The sequence below is a fragment of the Salvia miltiorrhiza genome, chromosome 7, assembly GCF_028751815.1.
Source record: "Salvia miltiorrhiza cultivar Shanhuang (shh) chromosome 7, IMPLAD_Smil_shh, whole genome shotgun sequence".
Lineage (NCBI taxonomy): Eukaryota > Viridiplantae > Streptophyta > Magnoliopsida > Lamiales > Lamiaceae > Salvia > Salvia miltiorrhiza.
The window spans coordinates 32,647,079-32,672,341 of NC_080393.1; the positions used below are offsets into that span (position 1 = coordinate 32,647,079).

A 25,263-nucleotide genomic window follows, 5' to 3' on the forward strand; every position below is an offset into this window, starting at 1 on the left:
GGTCGCCGGCCATCCGATTTTTTTTTTTTTTAAAGAACAGAGAAAGCAAAAAAAAAAATAAAAAAAAAAATAAAAAAAAAACGGTACTTAAATAAAAAAAAAACTACTAGGAAAAACGAAAAGAACTATTAAACTAAAGAAAAACAAGCTAAAAGAAAGCAATAAAAATTGGGTTACCTCCCAAAAAGTGCTAAAATTAACGTCTATAGCTTGACGGTACCTCAAACTTATGGGTCATTGAATTTGACAACTTCAAGACCACGATCCACGTTCGACTTGAAGTACGGTTTGAGACGATGACCATTGACAGTAAAAGTAGTTCCATCAGCAGCGAACAACTCATATGTCCCATTCCAATTGCTCTTATGCACCACATATGGCCCTGTCCATCTTGATTGCAGCTTGCCAGGAAACAAACGTAGCTTAGAATTGTATAAAAGTACCTCATCTCCTGGCTTGATTTCCTTGGTGCGAATGCTCAAATCATGGAATTTCTTGGCTCTCTCTTTGTAGATGCGGGAACTCTCATAGGCCTCATTCCTCCATTCATCTAACTCCGTCAACAAATCACGCCTTGTATGACCAGCCTCCTTGAACTCCAAATTGATTCTCCTCGTCGCCCAATATGCCTTGTGCTCAATCTCAACAGGCAAATGACATGACTTGCCAAAGACAAGTTGATAGGGAGACATACCAATCGGAGTTTTATAGGCAGTGCGATACGCCCAAAGAGCATCATCTAGGTGCTTCGCCCAATCCTTCTTGTTGGCCACACTTTTCTCCAAAATTTGCTTGATCTCTCGATTAGCCAATTCCGCCTGCCCATTAGCTTGAGGATGATATGGAGTTGTCACCTTGTGCTTTACTCCATACTTTGCCAAAGCGCTTGCTAGCAATTTATTGTTGAAGTGCGACCCCCCATCACTAAGCAACGCTCTCGGTGCTCCGAACCGAGTCAAAATATTCTTTTGCAAGAATTTAATGACTACTTTGGAATCGTTGGTGGCAGTGGGAATCGCCTCCACCCATCTAGAAACATATTCCACAGCAAGCAAAATATAGGAAAAACCACAAGACGCAGGGAAAGGACCCATGAAGTCAATCCCCCAAACATCAAACAGCTCCACCTCAACAATGATATTCTGCGGCATCTCATCCTTCTTGGTGATATTGCCCATGCGTTGACAACGATCACAAGACTTCACGAAAGCATGGCAATCTGCAAAAATTGAAGGCCAATAGAATCCACTATGATTTACCTTCATGGCAGTGCGGTTGGCAGCAAAGTGACCTCCACTAGGTGAGCTATGGCACTCCTCAATGATCTTTGGCCATTCATGCTCCCTAACACATCGCCGAATAAAGCCATCGGCGCACCTCCGGTATAGGTAAGGATCCTCCCAATAATAGAACTTGACATCATGGAGGAACTTCTTCTTTTGATAGTGCGACAACCCCTCGGGAAGAACTCCAATAACCAAGTAGTTGCTATAATCGGCATACCATGGATCCTTAAACAGCACCGCCCAGATCTGCTCATCGGGAAACGACTCATTGATGGCCATCTTCGGATCATCCCCCTCAATCGGATTCTCTAATCGAGATAAGTGGTCAGCTACCACATTCTCACATCCCTTGCGATCTCGGATCTCCATATCAAACTCTTGCAGCAATAAGATCCAACGTATCAAGCGGGGCTTGGAGTCCTTTTTCGTGAACAAGTAGCGGATGGCGGCATGATCAGTGTAGACAATTGAATGAGTTCCAATCAAATAAGAACGGAACTTATCAAAAGCATACACCACAGCTAGCAGCTCCTTCTCCGTGGTAGTGTAGTTCATCTGCGCAGAATCCAAAGTTTTACTAGTGTAGTAAATTACCTTGAACAGCTTATCTCTCTTTTGCCCCAACACAGCTCCCACGGCCCAATCGCTAGCATCGCACATCAACTCAAACGGGGCACTCCAATCCGGCGTGATCAAAACTGGCGTAGTGGTCAGTGCAGCTTTCAACTTCTCAAAGGAGACGAGACACTCATCGGTGAAGACAAACTTCACATCCTTCTCTAGTAAAGCACAAAGTGGCTTGGACAGCTTGGAGAAGTCTTTGATGAAGCGCCTATAAAATCCTGCATGCCCCAGAAAACTCCGCACCGACTTCACAGACGTAGGAGGCGGCAACTTCTCTATAGCCACGATCTTAGCACGATCCACCTCCAAACCTTGGGCAGAAACCTTATGCCCCAAAACAATGCCTTCTCTAACCATGAAGTGGCATTTTTCCCAATTGAGCACTAGTGCCGTCTCCTCACAACGCTGCAACACTTGAGCTAGATTGTCCAAACAATTATCGAAGGAGGAACCAAAAACAGAAAAGTCATCCATGAATACCTCCATAATGTTTTCAATCAACCCATGGAAAATCGCCATCATGCAGCGTTGAAAAGTGGCAGGAGCATTGCAGAGACCAAAAGATATCCTCCTAAAAGCAAAAACGCCATAGGGACAAGTAAAAGCGGTCTTATGCTGATCCTCCGGGGCTATCATAATTTGATTGTAGCCCGAGTACCCATCCAAGAAACAATAGTACTCATATCCTGCCAAGCGGTCAAGCATCTGATCAATAAATGGCAGAGGAAAGTGATCCTTACGTGTGGCTGCATTCAAAGCTCGATAGTCAATGCACACGCGCCATCCTGTGACTAGCCTCGTAGCTATAAGCTCATCTCTCTCATCCTTAACCACAGTCATGCCTCCCTTCTTAGAGACAACTTGAGTTGGGCTCACCCACTCACTATCAGAGATGGCATATATGATTCCTGCATCTAACCACTTGAGCACCTCCTTTCTCACAACTTCTTGCATCGCCGGATTCAAACGTCGCTGCGGCTGCACCTTAGGCTTGTATTCCTGCTCTAGTAAAATACGATGCATGCAAATAGAAGGACTAATTCCTTTGATGTCAGAAATAGACCATCCTATAGCAGACTTGTATTTCCTCAATACTCGCATCAACTTCTCCAACTCCAACGGAGATAAATAAGCAGACACAATAACAGGAAACGTTTCATTCTCACCCAAAAATTGGTACCTCAAGTGCTCAGGAAGTGGTTTCAGCTCAAGTTTGGGTGCAGCTGCAGCTGCAGCTGGCGCAGGAAAATCAGCTCCTTTTTCCGTGGACTTGCTTCCCCCATCAACAGGTTTGTGAATATCCATGTAAGGCACAGGATCGATGGGATGGCTCTCTACGGCTTCCAGCTCTGCAATATAATCTAAAATCTCATCACACGCCTCATCAAGATCGGAATAAGGATATAAGGACTGTGTGATGCACTCCTCCAAAGGATCATCTACAGCTGCAGGAAAATCCACCATAGTATCAATTAGGTTGCAATCCTCAACTTGTGGCTCAGCTGGCTTCTTCATCGCATCATAGATAGACAACGTCATCTTCTCATCATTGATACGGAAAGTCAGATCTCCCTCCTGAACATCTATCAATGCACGGCCCGTAGCTAGAAACGGACGCCCCAAGATCAATGGAGTATTCTTGTCCTCCGGCATGTCCAATACTACGAAATCTGCAGGAAAGATAAACTGCTCCACCTGCACTAGAACATCCTCCACAACTCCCTTGGGATAAGTAAGGGAACGATCTGCCATCTGCAAAGCAATAGATGTAGGCTTGATTTCTCCAATCTCCAACCGGTTGAAAATAGAGAGAGGCATCAAATTGATGCTTGCCCCTAAATCACAAAGAACACGGGAGAAATTCTGCCCTCCAATCACACAAGCTATAGTAAAGCTGCCAGGATCCTTCTGCTTCAATGGTAGCTTTCTTTGTAGCACAGCACTGCATTCCTCGGAAAGTTTTATCGTCTCATATTTCCCCAACTTCTTCTTGTTGGAGACTGCATCCTTGAGGAACTTGGCATAGCCTGGCATATCTCTCAAAGCATCAAGTAAAGGAATATTGATGTGTAGCTTGGAAAATACCTCCATAAACTTGGCTAACTTCTCATCCATCTTTGGCTTTGCCAGGCGATTCGGGAAAGGCGCTACAGGCTTGTACTCTGGTCTGGGAAACGTGGGAGTAGGAATGGGCTCCTTAACAGCAGAAGAGCTCGAATCCTTCTTAGGGGGAGGCGTCTGTTTCGCTGCAAGCTCCTCTAAGTCATCATCGTCCTCCTCCACTACTTTGCCTTTTCCCTTGTCATTCTGCAGCTCTGGAAAATTCTGGTACTCAGTCCCGCTTCGAAGATGGATCGCATTACACTGATTTTTGGGATTAATTTCAGTGTTGCTAGGAAATTTTCCTGGTGTGTGCTGCGCAGCTGCTTGATTTGCAATCTGACCAACTTGAGTCTCCAAAATCTGCACTTGCTTTGACAGTGATGAAAAATTATTCCCAATATTACCCACTTGAGACTCCAAATTAGTCATCCTTGAATTAACAGTTGTCTTCATGCTAGACACCTCTGTTAAAACCTGCTGCATCATATCCTCCAGTGATACCTTCTTCGGCTCATTTATGACTCCTCCGCTAGACACAGAAAATCCAGGTGGGGGCTGCAAAGCATTGTTCGGATTGCCGTAAGAAAGATTAGGATGCGGTCGTGCTCCTGGCTGAAACTGCTGCTGACCCTGTTGAAATTGTTGATTTCTGCCATACATTCCTGGCTGCCCTCGCTGGAAATTCCCATAGTTTCTGCCATTAATATAACTGATATCTTCCATGCTTGAAGGGTCTGTCACAGCTTGCTCAGGACGTCCAACATTGAATTCACTAATTTTTGTAGTCAACTCTGCCAGCTGTGTAGCCATTGCTGCCTGATGTGTAGCCATCGATGCCTGTTGAGTAACCAATGCTGCCATAGGATCAGAACTGGACGCAGCTGCAACCTTCTTCAATTGTATTCTTTCAGATGGCCATTGGTAGCTCGTAGAAGCCATACTATCAATAATGCTCCATGCGTCAGAGCTGCTTTTCTGGAGTAGAGAGCCACCTGCAGCTGTATCCATATGCATCCGTGTACGCTCCCCGCAGGCATTGTAGAACATTATCACGAGTGTGCCTTCATCAAACCCATGGCCCGGGCACTTTCTAAGCTTTTCCTGGTAACGCTCCCAAGTTTCCGCTAGCTTTTCTCCTTCAAACTGTTGAAACTGCACGATGTCCATCTTCAATTTCAATGTAAGGCCAGGGGGATGGAACTTGCGTAGGAATGCATGAGCTAAGTCCTCCCACACGATATTGTCCCCCAGCTGCAGCGTATGATACCACGACTTCGCCTTATCCCGCAGTGAGAAGGGAAAAAGACGAAGACGGATAATGTCATCAGGGACACCATTCATCTTTACCGTGCTACACAGCTCCAGGAAATGCGCCAGGTGCGCATTAGGGTCTTCAATCGCTTGTCCACCATATTGGCTCTGTTGGACCATCGTGATCAAACCCGTTTTCAGCTCAAAGTTGTTAACTTTCACTTTTGGGGGCTCCTGGTACACGTACTGTGGTATGAACGCTTCATTGATGGCTGGTTGTTTTTGAGCCTCTCTCGTCTCCTGTGCATCAAGTAGCTTCTTCAACTGTTCTTGCAGAGCTTGAATTTGGATTTGCTCTGGAGTAGCCATTGGATCTGTCACAGCTTGAGTGTTCTGTTTCTTTAGGTTGCGCAAGGTCTTGTTGATTTCAGGGTGTAACTCAAAGAGAGGAGTCCCGTGAGATCGTGTGTTCATATGCAACCTACAGAAACAGCAAAAAGATCAGAAAAGAAAAATAAAAACAAATAAAACTTGCAGTACTATAAAGTCCTATTAGAAATATTAAAGCAAAATCTAAACAGTCCCCGGCAACGGCGCCAAAAAGTTGATCACTATTTTATTAGCAACAAAAATACCGCAACTAACACGGTGTAATCGTAGTATAAACAGCAATCGGATATCGTATCCACAGAGACTATTATGACGAAATCACTCTATCTATCTCCTAAACAGACTCTCACAGTATGCAAGTAAACGAACGCAGGAAGGTTTAATTAACTTAAACTAGAACGCAAATAACAGTAATGAAAAGATTGTAGGAAAAATCAAAAATTAAAAGACAACTGATCCTAGGGTAGTAAATTCATTAACTAAATCCACATAATAAATCTATTAATCCTATGTACCAGTTTAATCCAGTTATGATGAGAGATCGCTTAATTAATCAATTACTCTCGCTAGAGCAGCAACGATCGTAGATTAGTAAATTCTCTATCTCCGTTAGGTCTCAAGAAAATCTACTAACTCCCAATAGCTCCTAAGAATAGCTCCCTATGATTCACCTATCTCCGCTAGGTCTCAAGGTTAAAATCATATCATACATTCCTGAATCCGCTAAACAGTTATCTCCGCTAGGTCTCAAACCGAATAGCTAAACATGCAAACTATTGATCAGATAATTCACAAGAAAATAAGCACCAGGAATTATGAATCAAAAACTGGAAGGCACAAAGGTATTAACAAATAAATCACATAAATTCAATCAACTATTTACAAACCCTAGAATCAGCTAAGGGAGACTAGCCAGACATGCTAAAATAAAACATAAACATAATTAAAAAGAACACAATTATAAAAACTAAATTGTATAAAAACCGAATGAAAAACGATTGTAGCGGCTTGAATCTTCAGTCTTGATCCAAGCCTTGAAAACTAGAAAGCAATGAAATTCTGAAAGCTAGAAAACTGAAAGATAAAATCTGGGAACTGAAAAACTAAAGCTCGGAACCCTGAATAGGTGCAAAGAAGACCTATATATAGTGTCAGGGTAAAACTACAGAGTTTGAGCTCGAAAAGACTTTGAAAAACGAATAAAAACGCAAAAACCCGGACTCGCGGCGGTCGCACGGCGGGCACCCGGCGGTCGCCGCCTCCTTCTTTATTTTCCTTCTGTACGCGGCGGGCGCCCGGCGGGCGCCGCTCGATCGCCAGCCACGCCGATTTCTCGGCGGGCTGCGCGGCGGGCGCCGGCTGGGTCGCCGGCTGCTGCAGTATTTTCCTTCATGAGCCGGCGGTCGCCGGCTGGGTCGCCGGTTGATCGCCGGCAGCTCCGTTTCTTCATTTTCTCTAGCTCTTCAAGCTCGTTTCGTCGATTTTCGCATCCGGAACACTTGTAACTTGATATTTGGATCTTCAACATCCATATGTAGCTTTCAAAACACTCAAACCTATAGCAAAATGACCAAAACCATACCCAAAAGTAATATCACAAAAGAATATGAAACTTAAACCAAATGATATCACAACCAAGCATAATTCTAGCACTTTGAACACTTAAACACTCCTAAAAGTAATGCAAAATGAGTGTTTATCACATGCCGAGCACAATTTCTATGCTCGGCATGAGGTACAAGAAGATTGACAGCAGCTTCAAGACCCTGTGGCAATAATCAAACATCAGAATCAATACATATGGCAGGTTTGATACACTATATCAAATATAAAGAAACATTGCATGTCATACCTTTTGTTGATCTGATATAAAAGTCCATCCATCTCCACTCCCAATCTGAAGATCTTCAACCAGACATTTCATAAACCATGTCCAGTAATGCTCATTCTCTATCTCTACAGCAGCCCAAGCTATGGGATACATTTGATTATTCTCATCTTTGCCTATTGCACACAACAGAATACCTCATAGAAAAGTATTCAAATGGCAGCCATCTAGGCCCACCACTGGCCTACAGCCTGCCTTAAATCCCTTCCTCAATGAGTTATAGCCCATATACAAAGCCTTGAATTCACCTCCCTCTGCCAACAGCAACTCAAAACTCCCCTCCGGATCCACTCTTCTATTCTCAGCCAAGTATCTCCTGATTAGAGCATAGTGCTCAGTCACAGTCCCTCGAATAAGCTCCAGAGCCTTCTGTCTTGCTCTGTATAGCCTATCCTTATGCACTTTAGTTGCATACCTCTGCCAGATATCCTCCCTCAACTCAACAACTGACAAACTTGGCCTAACTCTAAACACATTAATGTACCTCTTAGCTATCCAATTACTACTCATTAGCTTATTATTCATAGCCTTTGAACATCTATGTCTACCCCCAACTGTCTTGATCTTGAAAGATCCATCCCCACTGACTCTACTTGCATAAATCCTCCAAGGACACCCTTTCTTACAAAATGCCTCACAAAACTCCCCTGACACCCTCTTGAAATGGACATGCTTGTGATTCTCAATTGCCCAAGCCTGAATGGCCTCTCTGCATTGCCAGCCATCTTGAAATCTAAGGCATAGACAGAGATCTAAGTCCTTGTGGTTACACTTAGGGTCATAAAGTAGCTTCTTTGGTTTACCTCTAACAACAACTCCCTCCTCATCAGTTTCAGATGAGTCAACATCCCCTTCACTAGCATCATATTCAGATTCTACATCTACTTCACCTACCAAATCTTGTTCTGTCCTAACATTGTCATCAATGAGCTCAAAAACATTGGGCTTGTTTGCTAAGTTCCTTCTTGACTGGACATATTCCTCATCATCACTCACTAGCTCATCCTCTGCTAAACCATCCAATGCTGAATCATCATCAGAACCCTCTATAGAAGGGGTATAGTCATCATCATCTTCACTCATATCATCTAGAGGACCCTCTCCATCTCCACCCTCTATCCCTTCAACCCCCTGCCCCTCAACACCCTGCCCCTCAATACCCTGCCCTTCAACAACTAAATCAGCAGCCTGCACCTCAATACCCTGCCCTTCAACACCTAAAGCATCAGCCTGCCCATCAACATCCCCCATTTCATTGTCCTGACCTAAATCAATAGCATCATCATTGTTTCCCATCTCCCCTCCCTCAACATAGACAGTTAGTACCCGTTGGTCAGACTCTAGATGACCTAAAAGTTCCATAACCTGCCTGTCTGCATTTATAGTCTTATAGGTACTAGTTTCAGGTGTTCTCCACCAAATATCAGCCCATTTCGTGTACCCTATTTGTTCTACGATTTCAGTTAAGTCAAAATATCCAAATAAGTCAGGATCAAGACGAGACCTAATCTCAATCACACCCCCAACATAGTGATCTGCACCATTAACTGGTTCAAACCCACCCCCATGACGCACAAACAAGGTAAAAGTATCATTGTAACAAGCAAAACAATAAAGAATCAATCATCAACATAAGTTTGACAACATGCATTGCAAAACTTAACTTTACAAAGGTTCTCCACATACATGCATTTCAGAGCTTCCCTTCGTTTTTTCCAGAAAAATTAAACTCAAAATAACATCTATAAGGAAGCACACTTACGGATTAGCCATCGCCGATGATGATGCAATCAGTTGGAACGCTTGAAAATGGAGATATCGGACTTTCCTTCTTCCTCAGAAGCCGATGAAGATGACACAGTGTGAGTGACTCTTCGTTTTTTTACCTTCTTAGTTTTACTTTTTACAAATTGATTTGGTAGGGTTAAATAATTCTGTAGCCAAAACGACGATGTTTTTGCTATATTAATGACTCGGTAAAATTATGCAACATAAGTGACACGTCATTGGAGTTAGTCGCCGGAAAATTAATTAAGGGAAAATTGCGAACTTAATCACTGGTCAAGGATTCTAACACGAATTTTTAAAGTCAGGGGAAAAATGCGAATTCGGGGAAAGTATAGGAATTTTGATGCTATTTGCCCTATTTTTTATATAAGTTGATTATAATACCCGAATCTAAGTGTTATTTTGTATTGAAAAGATATTGTACAACATGATTTAGTAGTCTACACATGATTTAGATATTGTAACTCATATCAGATTACTAAATCATGTTGTAAGTACGTGTGATGAATTAAATATGCCTAGAATTTTAACTCTGGTTGAATTTCAAAATATTTAAAATTTATACTTAATTAAAAAAATAATATTGATTAAAATCGAAATTTAGCTATCCTATGAATATTTACAAGAAATTCACCATTAAAAAAAATTAAAGAATGACGGACTTTCATCAAATCCGATAAGACAATTAATAGATAAAATTAAGCAATCATTATGGATAAATAGATTTTCCACACTTTCCAATCCATTCAATTAGTCGCAGCTTGAGCAAGCTCTGAGCTCCTAAATTCTCACTCTATAGATGTTAGTCAATCACTAAACGGTAAATAGATGTTTAAAAAATGATGCATATTTAAATCTTTGAATCTTTGAAAGGCGAAAAAAAGGAAGACCCAAAAATGTCAAAAACTTTATTTCCATTTCATACGTGTTTTGTTTATAAGTTTATTTATTCATAATATAAGAAAATTTAGGAGAGATTTACCCCTCAAATTGTTAGATTAAACAACCTGATTTAATTAGAGCACCAAACGTAAGTGAGCAGTCAATAACCGAAGTAAGATAAGGATTGGTGGGCTAATGAGATGACATAAAGAGTTTAGTGATATAATATTCTACCTAATTAAAACAAAAATATAAAAATGAGAGTCATATAATTGATGAAAGAGAAGATTCTAATCACTTTGGAGACATGCTCCTAGTTCGTATCTTTGCCTCCACTTATTAACATACAAATTTAATTTGATTTGTACCTTTTAATTTATAAAATTAGTCTCGCATTTCAATTTGCTACATAAAGTTTAGGGAATATTGTCTCCATCATTGTTGTTAGTGCTTTATGACATTGACACTAGGCTACTTTTGTGACATTTATCTTTCTGTTCCAGTCAAATTCAGCAACAGCATAATGAGATTTGATATTTTAATTTTTATTTATCTCTTAATATTTAAGTAGATTGATGAGTATATAAAACTTTTAACTAATAGTTGAACTTAAGTTGTTTATGATCGGTGATCACTAGTGAAATATTCCATCCATGAAGCAAGACCAAATTTTCTTTTAGGTCTGTCCCACGAAACAAGATCAGTTTTTAAAAATAGTAAAAAATTTACTCTTTATTCACATTTTCACTTTTTCACCTACTACACTTAACACACAAAATATCAATTTCTTAATTTTCGTGTCAAAAAGAACTAGATCTTGCTTCATGGTACGAAGGGAGTAAAACATAAAATTAATGAATTTCACGCACTCACACACACATACTTTAGCAAGCAAATTAACTATTCACGAGTGCATTTTAAATACAATAGTGGAGTTCGAAACCGTAATCAAATAACCACATGAATTTCGATTTGCAAAATATTGAGAACTTTAATTTTTTTAATGAAAGAACAAATAATTTTCGAAAATTACATGACGACGCATTCAAATCTATGATATTTGATCTCAGATATTAACTATACTGTTACTAGATCTTGATTGACTATATTGCCATTCACATGCTCGATCGCCACATATTATTACTATAGAAAATATTAAAAATTGATCAGATTTGAAGGATTAATTATCAGAACAGTAAATAAATGAATCCGATAAGATTGAAGGATTTAAATGAGTGGAGTATTCCTCATGAATTAGAAATGAAATTGAAGAATTAACCATAATGAATGGTGCAGCATGACAAAAATACATTCTATACGATAACAATTAAATGAAAATGGCTAGCCTAATTATTAGGTATTAAAATGATCTCGATCGTCGTTGCGGAATCAACACCTTTTTTACAAAAGTGTAACGAATTTTATTCATGAAAACTACAACAAGATTGAGGCACGGACCAAATCAAATCTTCCTTCTTCACTTTTTTTTGTTGCTCTCACTTAAGGTAAAAGAAAAGGATTAACCCAAAGAAAGGAAATTTACCGAATGATTGCAACGTAATTTGCTTATTTGCCGCCACCTGCAGTTGAAGAAATGTTAATCACTTTGGCTTATTTAATTCACCATTTACAAATGCAATTAATTAAAAGAAATTCATTTTTTAGTGGGAAAGTATTTAATTCACCATTTACAAATGCAATTAATTAAAAGAAATTCATTTTTTAGTGGGAAAGTTTAGATGAGTAACCTTTGTGATCTAAAGCTTTACTCAAGAAAGAGAGGAAGACCACGAGTATTGCTACACCAGCTACAAGTCCAATGAAAATGGCTAGTGTTTTCTCCACCTCATCATCATTTTCTGTACAAATACAGAATAAATTCTTAGTTTCTCATGGAAAACTAATCACTCAACATTAAATTATAAACATGTTATTAATTACTAATAAATCATGTCAACACATTATTATTATTATTATTATTATTATTATTATTAAATAAATAAATTTAAAGACTGCGTCAAAAGGGACTCGAACCCAAGACCTTAAACAATATTATTATTATTATTATTATTATTATTATTGAATCAGGGGAGGAGGACAATGGAGACGAAACCTTAGACCACTTTTAACACAAAGGACTCGATGCATTTTAATTCAAAGTGTAAAAAATGTACTTATGATCAGTAGCAGTTACGGATAGTAAAAAAGTAAGATTAATAAACAAACTTTAGAATCTCAACTATTGGTTCAAAATGCATAATGGATTCTCCTTGTTCGTGGGGTAGTAATATCATGATTAAAAGATCATGAATTTTAGTTCTATCAATGATTTTAGATCAATTCATTGTGTTTACCTATGAAGACATAGTATTCAAAACATTAAAAACCAATCGGTTCTCAATTATTCATTCACTTTTGCAAGTTGTTCAAGATTTTGTTTAATATACAAGTGTTCGGAAAATATTTTTTATAAATTTCAAACAAACAAGTGTTAAAATACCAAAAAGAAACTAGTTTCTTTAACTTCAGTCCTAGCTTAGTGCCTAAAATGTTCTCTTTGTCACGGCAATCAGTTGAATACACACTTTTCAAATTGTGAAAAGATGCACAAACGGTTTCTAGAATAATCAATTTCATCTACTAAAAAAAATAATAATAATCAATTTCATATTATTTTGAAAAATTACCTGAAATATCCCATGTCCCACTATTCTATTTTAACTCGGTAAGTCAAATTCTAACATCGACGAACCAAATATATTTGCAAACCGAGTCATTAAAACTTAAAAGCAGAAGAATAGCTCTACCAAATTCCTTAAAAAAAAAAACTCCACAAAAAAAAGGAATTATTTGCTCCATATCGGCCCTTTTTTTGGAATTTTTATTCCCAAAAGGGTAGTACTATTTGGCATCTAGATAATAAAGTAAAGTATAAAAGTTATATATATTCTTATATGCACCCTTATTGTCTTTTCACGCACATATTCAGGGAAATGTTTATACTGATAATGATTTGCTACTAGTTTTTATTTTTGAGAAGTATTAATTTTTGTATTGTATAAGTAGCAACGTGGGGCGCGGACTTTATAATCCGGACCTTAAACTACAATAATGGCCTTAATTTTTAATTCATAGTCTTAATTATTAGGTGGATATACAATATTACTCTAAGCCTATACATCATTATCTATTAAGCTATTAATATAATCTACACAATTAGAAGTAAACAAGTCAAAGTTCCTATATTAGTATTATTTTATTTGATGTATTACCTTCACCTTCTATAAACACACAGTAACAAAATTAATAGGTTACAAATTCACTAATGAAAGTTTAAAGTTAACTTTTTTTTTTCCTTCTTCTTTCCGGTTTGGAATAAGCATGGTGTGGGAGAGATTCTTGAATTGAAAAGAATTGCCGGCCTTATTCATAATTTTACCGCACCCAAAAGCAAACAAAAAAAGAAGAAGAAATGGAACCTTTGCTTCAACTTTTTCCTTTTCCTTGTTATTCAATTATGTGAAGCTCACGGCATGATCATAAGAGAGTATATGAGCAAAAAAATTGACATGCAATAGAAAAAGAAAAAAGGCCAAAACTGCAATTTTATTATATATATATATATTTTTTCCAAGACACACGAATTCATTTCCACAAGAACTCGTCATTTCCATTATTGCCAACACTAGAGGGAATCCCACGTGCACCAAAATTAGTCCCAAATTAAATATTATAGTATATAATAATAAATATATATTTGAGTGATTTAAATGAGTAAAGGTATCGATGATATACTATGAATTAAATTTTAATATTATAAAATATTAAAATTTGTACTAATAAATTATTAATTAAAAAAAATATATCACCTCTAGAATTTGAAACTTATGAATTTATTCAATAATGCGATGAATTCATCCTTAAATTCGCGATCTAGAAAGCTTAAAATCGTACATATTTTATGCAGTCTACACATTTGCTTATGTATAAATCACAGACTCTTTGTTACACAATTACTCTGGAGATGGCAACTAAGCAGTAAAAACTAAGTAGGCTATATATGATCTAGACATGTCATATAGTCATATTATGTTAATAAGATGGGGTCCACTCTCTAAAATCAGAGCAAACCCTCTATTTCATAACGTTTTTCGTCTTATATTCCAATCTTCAAATTCTCAATATACGTATTCCAAAATGATTTGACCATCGACGCTCAAAATTTTAAGCCCCTAATCCTTTCCTAAATTTACGACAAATAACTCTCCCATGTTTATTTTATCAGCTACAGTCAAATTATAGAGTCGGGTTGAGGCCGTCGCTTGAACTAACGACGGACGGATTTTATTATTGACGAAATTTAGTGATTTTTTTTTTTTAATTATATAAGTAAACAAAGAAATTTAAAGACCGTACTAGACCAACACACGCACACATTTAGCGTCTTTTTTAAAGTGAGTACCTGTCTTAGACGTGTAACCACGCTGGGAGTATCGCGCGTAGCACTTGGCGAAGAACATATCCCCCCACGCAGCGGAGCCGCACTGCGCCCTCAGCCGCTGGATGGCCTCCGAGACACAATCCTGGCACTCGGGCACGCTCAAGTCCTGCACGCACTGCGCGACGCCCTGCACCTTCCCCGCCCCGCTGGCCCGGAAGTACTGGCCGCCCGCCCCCAGGTACGACAGCACCGAGTCCCGCCGAGTCAACACGTCCGACTCTTCCCCCACCATGGGCCCGCACTTCTCCGACACCACCGTCTTGTCCTCCACCCCGACGAACGACGCGTTGTCGAAGCGCACGAAGCACCCCTCCAGCTGCAGCGCCCCGCCCGACGCCCCCGTGCAGGTGGCCCCCAGGCGGGCCACCGCGTCCGACACGCACTGGCGGCAGTCGGCGGCGGCGAGGTCGCCGCGGCACTGGAAGAGGCCGTAGACGACGTCGCCGGCGGCGGAACCGGGAAGGGAGATCTTGAAGTTGTTGTAGTTGGCGTAGGAGGCGGAGTTGACGATGGAGGTGAGTATTGAATTGACGTTGGACTCGTAGGGGCTGCCCGGGTTGTATTTCAGTTGGGAGCACCCCACGTATATGAACGAATTCAGGGAAGAGCTGCAGCAGCTTTTTGATAGCTGCGTCAGGATTATCATCACTAATACCCACACAGACTGCATGTTCATCTCTTTAATTAATTTTATGAGAGACACAGAGAGAGAGGTATATATATATGTATATGATCAAGTTGTGTGTTTGGGCGTTACGGGATGAGTGTGGAAGAAATACAGTATGCTGATTTTGATCGAGTGTGCAGTGATGAATATATAAATAGGTATAAGGGAAGTTTCCTCACTCATTTCTCTGTGGGGGCTGGGGCTCCCTTCTCAAACTCATCTTTCTTACTTTTCTATTGCTCCTAATCCATTTAATTACTTCTTTAATCATGAATATACCTCTTCCCCCCTCTTTATAAAATTCAGCAATTAGAGTGCGTATGTTAATCCTCCATCCTTATTGACTAAAAAAATAAATATACATAAATGAAATTCTAATCCACAATGCGAATGGGTATTTGAAGAGGTGTGGGCTACCCAATGTTGTAGAGTATGGTCCGAAGTGAATGCTATGCTCGAGTGTGAACCTAATTAATATAATGGTGCTACATTAGCTAAATTTATACTCCTACTTGTCATGTAATTAGAATATAGTATACAATTTGAAGAGGATGGACAGTGTATATACCAATTAATTAATTATTTTGTTAAGTGAAAAATTTCACTGGCCATACAATATAAAGAGGTTAGTTATGCAAATTTGCAAGAAAGACTAATGGTGGTGTAATTTAATCAAGGTGTCTCACCTAATACAACTTGACCAAGACTTGCATAATGCTGGAATAATCCAACTTTGTTGAAAGGCAGATTGGTATATATGTGTGTGTTTCAAAAAGGTGATTCCAGTGGGAACAATTTCGACCACGCGCGATATATAATAAATTCTCGTTCATATTTAATTTCCTAGTCGACGAGACTTTATATTTATGTGATGTCTCTAAAATATTGATGGCGAAATTTCTTCAGTTTCCTAGTCGACGAGAGGTTAATTATACATATGTATAAATTAAAAAATTATAAAATCCATAAATATATAGATTTATCCTATTTATTTTAAAGGAACGCATAGATCTATCCTATATTTATATGTTTTACTATTATCTTTGACGATGAAGCGCAATCTGTTAGTAAGACGCTTCTCCTTCAACTAATAGGTTGGGGGTTCGAGTCACCTAGGAGAGTTAAGGTGTAGTAAGTGGGTTTTTTCCTTTCTTTGATTGTAACAAATTAAAACAAAAAAATGATAAAAGGATCCAGTTTCAACTTTTCCCCTAGAAATGTCGTAGGAGTATGATTTAGAACCTTTTTTGGGATTTTTTTTATGAAACTGATCTATATATTATTTCACAAGACTGGGAAAAACATTATTTTAATGAGTTTACTAATTTTTCACATATTTTTTAAGAAGTTTTATTGCTCGTATGAGTGTGTGTGGTCTACTGTTTGCGCACTAGTATCTGAAGCTAGATCAATCACCTACTTTTTAAATGAATAATACTAATCTATTCTCAAAAAAGAAAAAAGAAAAAAAAGAAATGCTAGTAGTTTTCAATCTTAAGACGTGAACAAGAAAGTTCTAGAACCGTAGAGAAAAAACTATAGAGAGGGGACAAATTTCAAATAGAGAATGGCTCATTTATGTGTAAGCACAGCATTTTCAACTAAGTAATTATATATTGATGAGTACATAGCAGAAAATGATATGCAATTAAAGATGGATAGGAGTAATTAGGATTAGGTGATCTGGCCCCTGACCATAAACACTACGGATAAGGAGAAATTATATGACCCAAGGCCAAGGGTTAATTGGACGCGTGTTTTTTTTTTTTTTTTTGAACGGAAAAGATATCTATTAAATTAAAGATCGCGAACAGCAATATCCGAGAGCCAAGTCGGAAAGCTTGACTCCCAGATCGAAACACCAGACGAGACCGCGGCAAAATTTGCCAAACAATTAGCCACTCTATTAGCTTCTCTACGAACATGACAGAAAAGATTTATAGTAACATCTAGTTTTAAATACAGTCGAACTCTGCTTAATAGCTCTCCATTAATGATTTAATCCCCCTTTTTTAAAAAGTAATAAAGAAATTCTCATTCCACCAAACAGAGTACCAGAGGTACTCATAAAAATGACATCTCCAACAATCTGAAAGCAACAAACTGAAAACAAAAGAAAGAAGAAAATAAAGATTTGTCGGCAAACAATCGATAGGATGTGAACTCCACTCATACAGTGAGACATAAAAAGATGATGGATACTGCGACTTCAACCATTTCTATGAGCAGAATTTAATACTCTCCATGATGTTCTCTGCGATCGGTATTGAATTTTTGAAAATTTTCTCATTTCTCGCCTTCCAAATTCTCCACACAACACATTGCCAGATAAGACCAAGAATTTTCTTCTTCACTTTCCCAAAACCAAAACTCACAAAATCTTCGAAATGCTCTTTCAAAACAGCCGCATAAAGCAAATGACGATCAATCCATTCACAAACCTTAGACCACACAAGGAGTGCCTCGTAGCAGGTAAGAAGAACATGGCACGAAGATTCATTTTGAGCCCAACACATAGCACAAACACCGTCTTCCTGCGAGTGTAAAATTCATTTTTTAATTAAATTATCATTCGTTGGCAATCTATAAGGCATTGCTTTCCAAACAAAAACCGAAATCTTCAACGGAATGGCTTTCCACCACAATCATGGCCAATGATCTATAACTTCTTCCTCACTTAGTGATGCATTTGCATTGGCGAAATACAAGTCCCTTGGATGAAACATCCCATCTTTTGAAATCGCCCAAGTTCGAAAATCTGGTCGATTGTGATCGAACTCCAATCTGCAAATGCAATTCCAAAGTTCCAGAAAATCATAAAAGTCATAAGCATTAAAGACACGACTCCATTTAAACACCCACCCCCAAGAGACTCTAGAAAATCATCAAACTGATGTAATCCCCTAATTTCGCTGAGCTTATAAGCTCTTCTAAACAATTTTTTAAACAGTTTATAAATTGTTTAAAAATTTATAAGCTTATTCAAAGTGTTTGATAAAATAAATTCCTAAATGATATATAAGCTTTAAAAATGACCTTCATGAGCCAATGAGGCCTTGCTCTAGTGGCAAAGTTGTGGCACCCAAAAACTCTCATTTGTGAAAGATCTTGGATTCAATCCCGCTTGACGGCGATGTTTTCCCACTTTATGTGGTGATATATTGTTGTTGTATTATATTGTTCGGTGTTGTGGTCCCACATGCAGGGCGTTCTCGCTTACGTGCGGGTCGTCTGCGTGCGGTGATATTTTTCCACCGTTGAGTGGTGTGGAGGTCCCGCATGCATTGCATAATTGATGATGTTTTTCCACCGTTGAGTGGTGTTGAGGTCCTGCACGCATTGCATAATTGATTATTGTTTTTCCATCTTTGAGTGGTGTTGAGGTCCCGCACGCATTGCATAATTGATTATATTCAAATACTTCTTGTAACTTCAAAAACAGATGAGTTTCATGAGCTTATAAGCTCCCAAAAAATAAGTTTCTCTATCCTAACTTATTTTTTAATATTCTTATACGCAACAATCATTTTACAAATATTTTTCAACTATAATTTATTATTTTCATCGTATATACCATAATAAGTTTATCTCTCTTCAATTTTTTTTCTTTAAATTTTTTTTTTCTCTCTAGCAAAAAAATTCTCTCTAACTTATAACTTCTATTATTTAAACACTTTTTTTTAGGTGTCCATTATTTAAACACTTGAACAACTTATAAGCTCTTAAAAATTACTCCCTCCGTCCCAATAGTAATGTCCCACTTTTCTTTTTGGGCCGTCCCAATAGTAATGTCTCATTCTCCTTTTTGACAATATATTCTATCTCTATACATAATATTTAAATAATTTCCATCAATCTATTTTATCTATGTTTTACACACTCTTTAATCTCTGTGCTAAAAAATAATGAAACACTACTTATGGGACGGAGGGAGTATATCTTATAAATTCTTATTTTATAAGCCATTAAAGCTTATAAATTTTTTTGAAATAAGTTTAGCCCAATAACGCCTTAATCCAGAGTTGAAAGTTATGGTTCTTCTACCTTGCACCTGAACAACACTTATCTGCACGTGATGCAATTGAAAGCCTTTACTCGAAAACCCTTAATCACGTCACTTTGACATCGACAGGTTAACATGGAAATAATATATTTATAAAATTTAAGTGTGAGAAAAACACATTATTGCATATATGTACATATATCAAACAATACATGATAATAATAATAATAATAATAATAATAATAATAATAATAATAATAATAATGCATTACCGTATACACAAAAATACATGAGATTTATGGTATTGCAAAAAGACTAACCCTATATGGCTATATACATATGTAAAAGGAGGTTCCCACAACACAAGAAAATTTGAGAAAAAAAAAGAGATAAGGAGGTAGCTTATGTCATGTGATTGTGCAATATTCATATATGATAAACCAACTAGCTATGATAGCTTTTACTAATTAGGCAACATCTCTTCGCTTTGCAACCTAATTTTGCAGAAAATTACTCTCTTCGTCCCGCTTCAAATAACCCAAAAAAATTGGGTACGAAAATTAAGAAATGTGTGATAAAGGTGTAAAGTGATGGTGAGACAATCCAAAGAGTAGTGTTAAATGCCTAATTTTATTTCTAAATTTGGGTTTGGTAATTTGAAGTGAAACAACCCAAAATAGAATTTGGGTCATTTGAAGTGGGACGGAGGAAGTATTATTTACAACCTACAGATCGTTAATTCGTCAAATTTGCATTAGATTTTAAACCACTATGACTAATATATATATATATGAATGATAATTGGCTTCTATCTATTATAGTTTATGTGAGTATATTTGAATAGTTAGCACATATATATGTCACATTCAGATTAGTTTAGTTCAATTAATATGCACAAAATTTTTTAGAACCACATATAGAGTATGCAGTTCATGTGAAACGAGAATAAATTATTGCTGAAGCTGTATACTTTGGCCCGAAACATAAGTTCAATTGAGTTGCAAATTGCGACAAAAAGGTTTATGCCCCAAAGACAAAGGTAAAAGTGAGTATAGTTGGGAAGCCAAATACATTATATTTCCACATGAAATCTATTTCATGCATTATATATAATGTTCCTTTTATGTCTGAACAGAAAATGAATTCAGTAGAAAATTTTCAACTTAAATATCAGAAATTATCATCCACCTCAGATTAATGCTCTCGCTTGAAGGTGTACACGGTAGACGCTATAAAAACTGTGATATCACTACTTATAAGATAAATATTTATTACTATATATAATGCACTACCAGATTTTTTTGGAATGATGAAAAGGTTTTTTAAATTTCAATTGAGTGAATTACAATTGTTTGGACGTAGAAAAGAAGACACCCCAACAAAAAAGGAAGAAAAATGAAAGGAGTAGTTTGAGGTGCAACCTTCTTTGGGCCAAGTTTTTGAAACTATATGAATCTTAATGGGCCAGATTGTGCAAACAATTCTCAAATTCTTTGACATCTTAATAAGTGTAGAGAAATAATTTCATTATTCGCACACAACAAAACGCTAAATAACATAAATACAATTGTTTTTTCAAGTGAAAAAACACCATTTCTATCTATATAAAGTGAAGGTGCTAAAATATTCTATTGAAATGGAATTTTTTCTTGTTAAAGGACAGTCACTTCACCATTGAAATGGAGAAAAGGAAAATAGGCTACTGGGCAACCTCATCCCTCTCCCTTTTCTGTTAAATTTATATTCCTTTCAACTTTGCATATTTAAAAGTTCTAGAAAAAAAGGTAGGGATAAAAAGAGAGCAATCTTACTTTATTATTTGGCAGTATTTGGCTAGAATTATTCCTACAAAATAAATACACCTTTTTATTAATTATTTTATACAAAAAGAACACTAACGAAAAGAATTGTCAGTTAAACTTCCCATAGCTAACAGATTATTGGCAATACTACAAACTAAATTCATGTTAAGAAATCAGTTTCGCTATGCATCACATTATTCATGAAATTCACGAAAATACCATTCTATTGGAGAATATCATGTTTATAGAGAAAACATAGGATATTTTTCTTTTAATATGTAGCAAAAATTATTTATTTATTTCAACGGAAAAAATTATATTAATTATTAATGCGGAACCTAATTGCCAAATTAAGTTAGGGCCAAGTCCAACTAAAATGTACTAGTTTTTATGCAACTTCATTATGGCAATTCCGGAATAGATTCATGACAAAAAGGTACAGGTCACTATTTTATTGTACACTATGCACCCAGATGCATTAGAATGTGCCTTAGCTAAATAACAATAAAATTATAAATCTATATATTATATAGGGCAAAGGTGCACATTGCACCCTGAACTACATCCCCTATAGTTTTTAGCCCCACATACTCGGTCAAAGTGGGTTGACCTCCCTGAACTCCCGAAAGAAGGATGCAAATAAGCCCACATCTTAAACGGCCGGTAAACGGCGTGTAACTTCAATTTTTTTTTAATATTTATTAGCGGTGGACCCCACCCCAACTAAAATGCAACAGTAATGTATTTAGGATTTATGGTTCAAATATTAAGAACCCTAATTTTCGAATGCTCTTGGCAGAAATTGAGAGAAATCGAGAAGCTAAAGTGCAATTAGGTTAGGGTTTGCTGAGGATACTAGGATTCGAACTATTATCATGAGTTCGAGCTCCGGATTCTGTTCATCATCGTCGCGCGGTAGATGACATATGGTGAAGATGATGAGGTTGGGTATCGTCGTTGCAAATTTGAAGGCAATAGGTTGAAAGCTACGAGAATGACTTCATGGACGGACGACAACCCGGGGAGAAGGTTCTATGGGTGTCAAAATTGGAAGGTACATCAATTGTTTATGACTCCTTTGGTTTTTGTTAAAAAAAATAGAATTTTAATACTTATTTTTAGGATTTGCAGACTCAAAATTGCAGATTTTTTGATTGGTATGATGAACCAATGTATGAGAGAGCTCGGGAAGTTATAAACGGATTGAAGAAGGAAAACATGAAGCTTGTAAAGATGCATGAAAGTTCGAATGCACCCATGGATTTGGAAGCTAAAATTGATCATCTTTGGTCAGCAATTGCAAGTTGGAAAGAAGAGTCAAGGGGTCTTAGAAGGAGAAGCCGTTTTCTTTTCATTTTTTTTGATTATTTCTTGGTTTGTGATAATCAAGCTTGTTATATAGCATGAATGTAGGTATTAGATGCTTGATGTTAAATTTCATTGTTAACGTATGTTGCTTTTGTTGAAATGAATGAAAGAAATTTCTAAAGTGATGTAAATTTTCCATCTTGGTTGTTTATTTATTTTGCATTTCTGTTTGTTATCATATGAAATTCACAAAGAGAGCACAATTGATGACAGGGATAATCTCAAAAATTTCTGGAATTCATTCATAAAAATTGAAGTGCAACATCAGTAGCAGTAGCTGCTGTCAAAATGATTCATGTTAAAAAAGCCATCATTGTTTTCTCATGATCAACTATCATCCAGAAAAAAAAAAAAAAAAAAACCACAAAGCCCTAGTTAAACCCAATTCTAAATGTGATTTCAACTGGTGGTTGTTGATCCAGCAGTTGAGATAACATTATTTCCTCTTGGACTTCTTCTAAGGATGGGTTCTTGCTCCACAGCCTATGTCTTCCCTCTTGGAGCTTTGAATGGTTTCTTATGTTCTTCTTCACCTTCACTGATCCTTCAGTTGAGGTGTCTTCTCCTCTCTTTCTCTTCTGTTTCCTTATCTGTGCTTCATTTGGTATAGGAAATCTTATATTGGGATCTGCCTCCTTTGGTGTGCCTTCATCAATCACAACTGATTGTGATCCTCCGGGCTGTGTAAACCATGATACAACACTAATTTAGTTTCAAGTAAAATGAAATTCAGTGCTACAAATGGTCTATTGTTCAAACTTACATTTAGTAACTTCTTTCCTGTCTCCATATTCACATATAGACCTACTCCAGCCATTGAACCTCCCCTCTTCTTGGAAGACTTTGTAGATGTTGAAGCATGTGATTGGTTTTGCAACTACATTCAAAATAAGCAAAGTAAGTGCATATACTAATCATAATATTCAATTTGAAGTAGTGCTAAGTATAAACCTGTGTAGGCCTATTAGGGCAGTTGTGTTTCTTGTGGCTTGTACTTCCACATATGTTGCAATGCTGAGTTTTACCTATCCTTGATAGCTTATGTTTCAACTTCGGCTCATTTTGAGCTCTAACCCTATTCTTCTTTTGCCTTCCCACCTTCTTCTCAATAGGTGGAGGCTCAATGCAATCTTCAAACTTCACATCCCAAAACTTGACACCAGGTATTGACTGAATAGCATGCTCATAACATTTCTTATACATTGAGCTATGATACCAATTGCTCATAACAGATAAAAGGTCCAATGTACTAGAGTAGAAGGCAACAATGGCATGAGGGCAGGGGATACCACTCAAATCCCACATCCTACAACTACATTTCTTAGTATCTGCAAATACTATGTGCTTTTCTTCACCATCACGTACCTCATACCCATAATCACCATTCTAAAGAGCATTACACTCCATAGAAGCTGCCTTATTTGCCTCAAACAATCTCATTGCATTAGGACACCATTCTGTTTTCCAGTGATCAACAAGTACCTTCCTATCCCTTATTCTAGTCATTACTAACATTCTAAGATCTTCTAGCATTAGAAATGAACTCACTGATGTTGTTGTCAACCATGTATGTGAAAGCCCTTGTGCTTTGATAAGCCATGCACCAATTTTCAGTAGGATAATGGAGTAGGTCCTCAGCTGCCTTCTTGTTTATGGATGAAATCTTTGCTAAATTGTGTTTGAATTCCTGCTGGTAGGAGCTCCAGGCAATATTCCAAAACCTTTTCTTTAACTCTTCACCTCTCCACTTTTTGCTCCAATTGGCATAAATATGCCTTGCACACCACCTATGCTCAGCTGCAGGAGTGATCTCCTTTACATCCTCTATCAATCCCTATACACAATTTCAATAATTAGACACACAAGCATTGCAGATAGAGAATTATATGAATTGAATTTGAAAGCCATACCTTTTGCATATTTGACATTATTGACACTTCACCACTTGTTCCAAGGTTTAGCTCCTGCTTCAACCACATTAGAAACCACCTCCAGTTATTCTTGTTCTCTTTGTTGACAACTGCCCAAGCAATAGGAACAATTCCATCGTTCTCATCCTTACCTACTGCTGTCAACAGACACCCAAATGTCTTACCCTTCAAGTGACAACCATTAAGAGAGAACCCCCTATCCAATTCAACCTACAAGGTTCTAGCATGACAAACATTCTCTTAAAAACTCTTCTTCTATTCTGGAGATGCTTAGTGGACAGTTGGAATTCCATCTTACTTCCATGCATACATTCCTTAACAATCTTACAATAGACAACTAACCTATTGAACTCATCTTTGTAGCTACCCTCAAGCTTGCAGAGTATCTCTTTCTTTGCCCTTTTACACTTGTTTAAACTAATATAAAGCTTCAAATGGTCTTTAACATGACCTTGCATATCTCTAGAAGTAAACTTAGGATTTTTGTAGACTGTCTCTGATGTGTGTGTTTTAGTTATTTAGATTAGAGTGTTTTGCTTATTTTTTATGCTATATTATCCGACTTGTGGTATGTTTTGCGCAGGAATTGCATGGTTTGTAATTAGAGAAAGTTGGATGCATGGAACGAGGAAAAACGAGATTTTGATGAAGTTTTAGCTTGGATTTGGAGATGCATGAGAGTTGGGCTTGGAATTATTTACTTTGGATGTCATATGCTTTAAACTTTTTTATTAAGTATTAATTTTTTTGGGGGGGGGGGGAAGCCCATGCTAGGGGAC

General features: G+C 37.5%; 1 protein-coding gene across 1 annotated transcript; it reads right to left on the bottom strand.

Annotated features, from left to right (window-relative positions):
- Positions 1-11,430: 11,430 nt before the first annotated feature.
- Positions 11,431-15,650, bottom strand: LOC130996052 (plasmodesmata-located protein 6). The gene is made up of 3 exons (XM_057921557.1): positions 14,675-15,650; positions 11,961-12,071; positions 11,431-11,792 (listed from the first exon to the last, which is right to left on the bottom strand). The coding sequence occupies exons 1-3, from the start codon at positions 15,387-15,389 to the stop codon at positions 11,779-11,781; spliced, it is 840 nt and encodes a 279-aa protein (XP_057777540.1). The 5' UTR covers positions 15,390-15,650; the 3' UTR covers positions 11,431-11,778.
- Between the last annotated feature and the right edge of the window lie 9,613 nt (positions 15,651-25,263).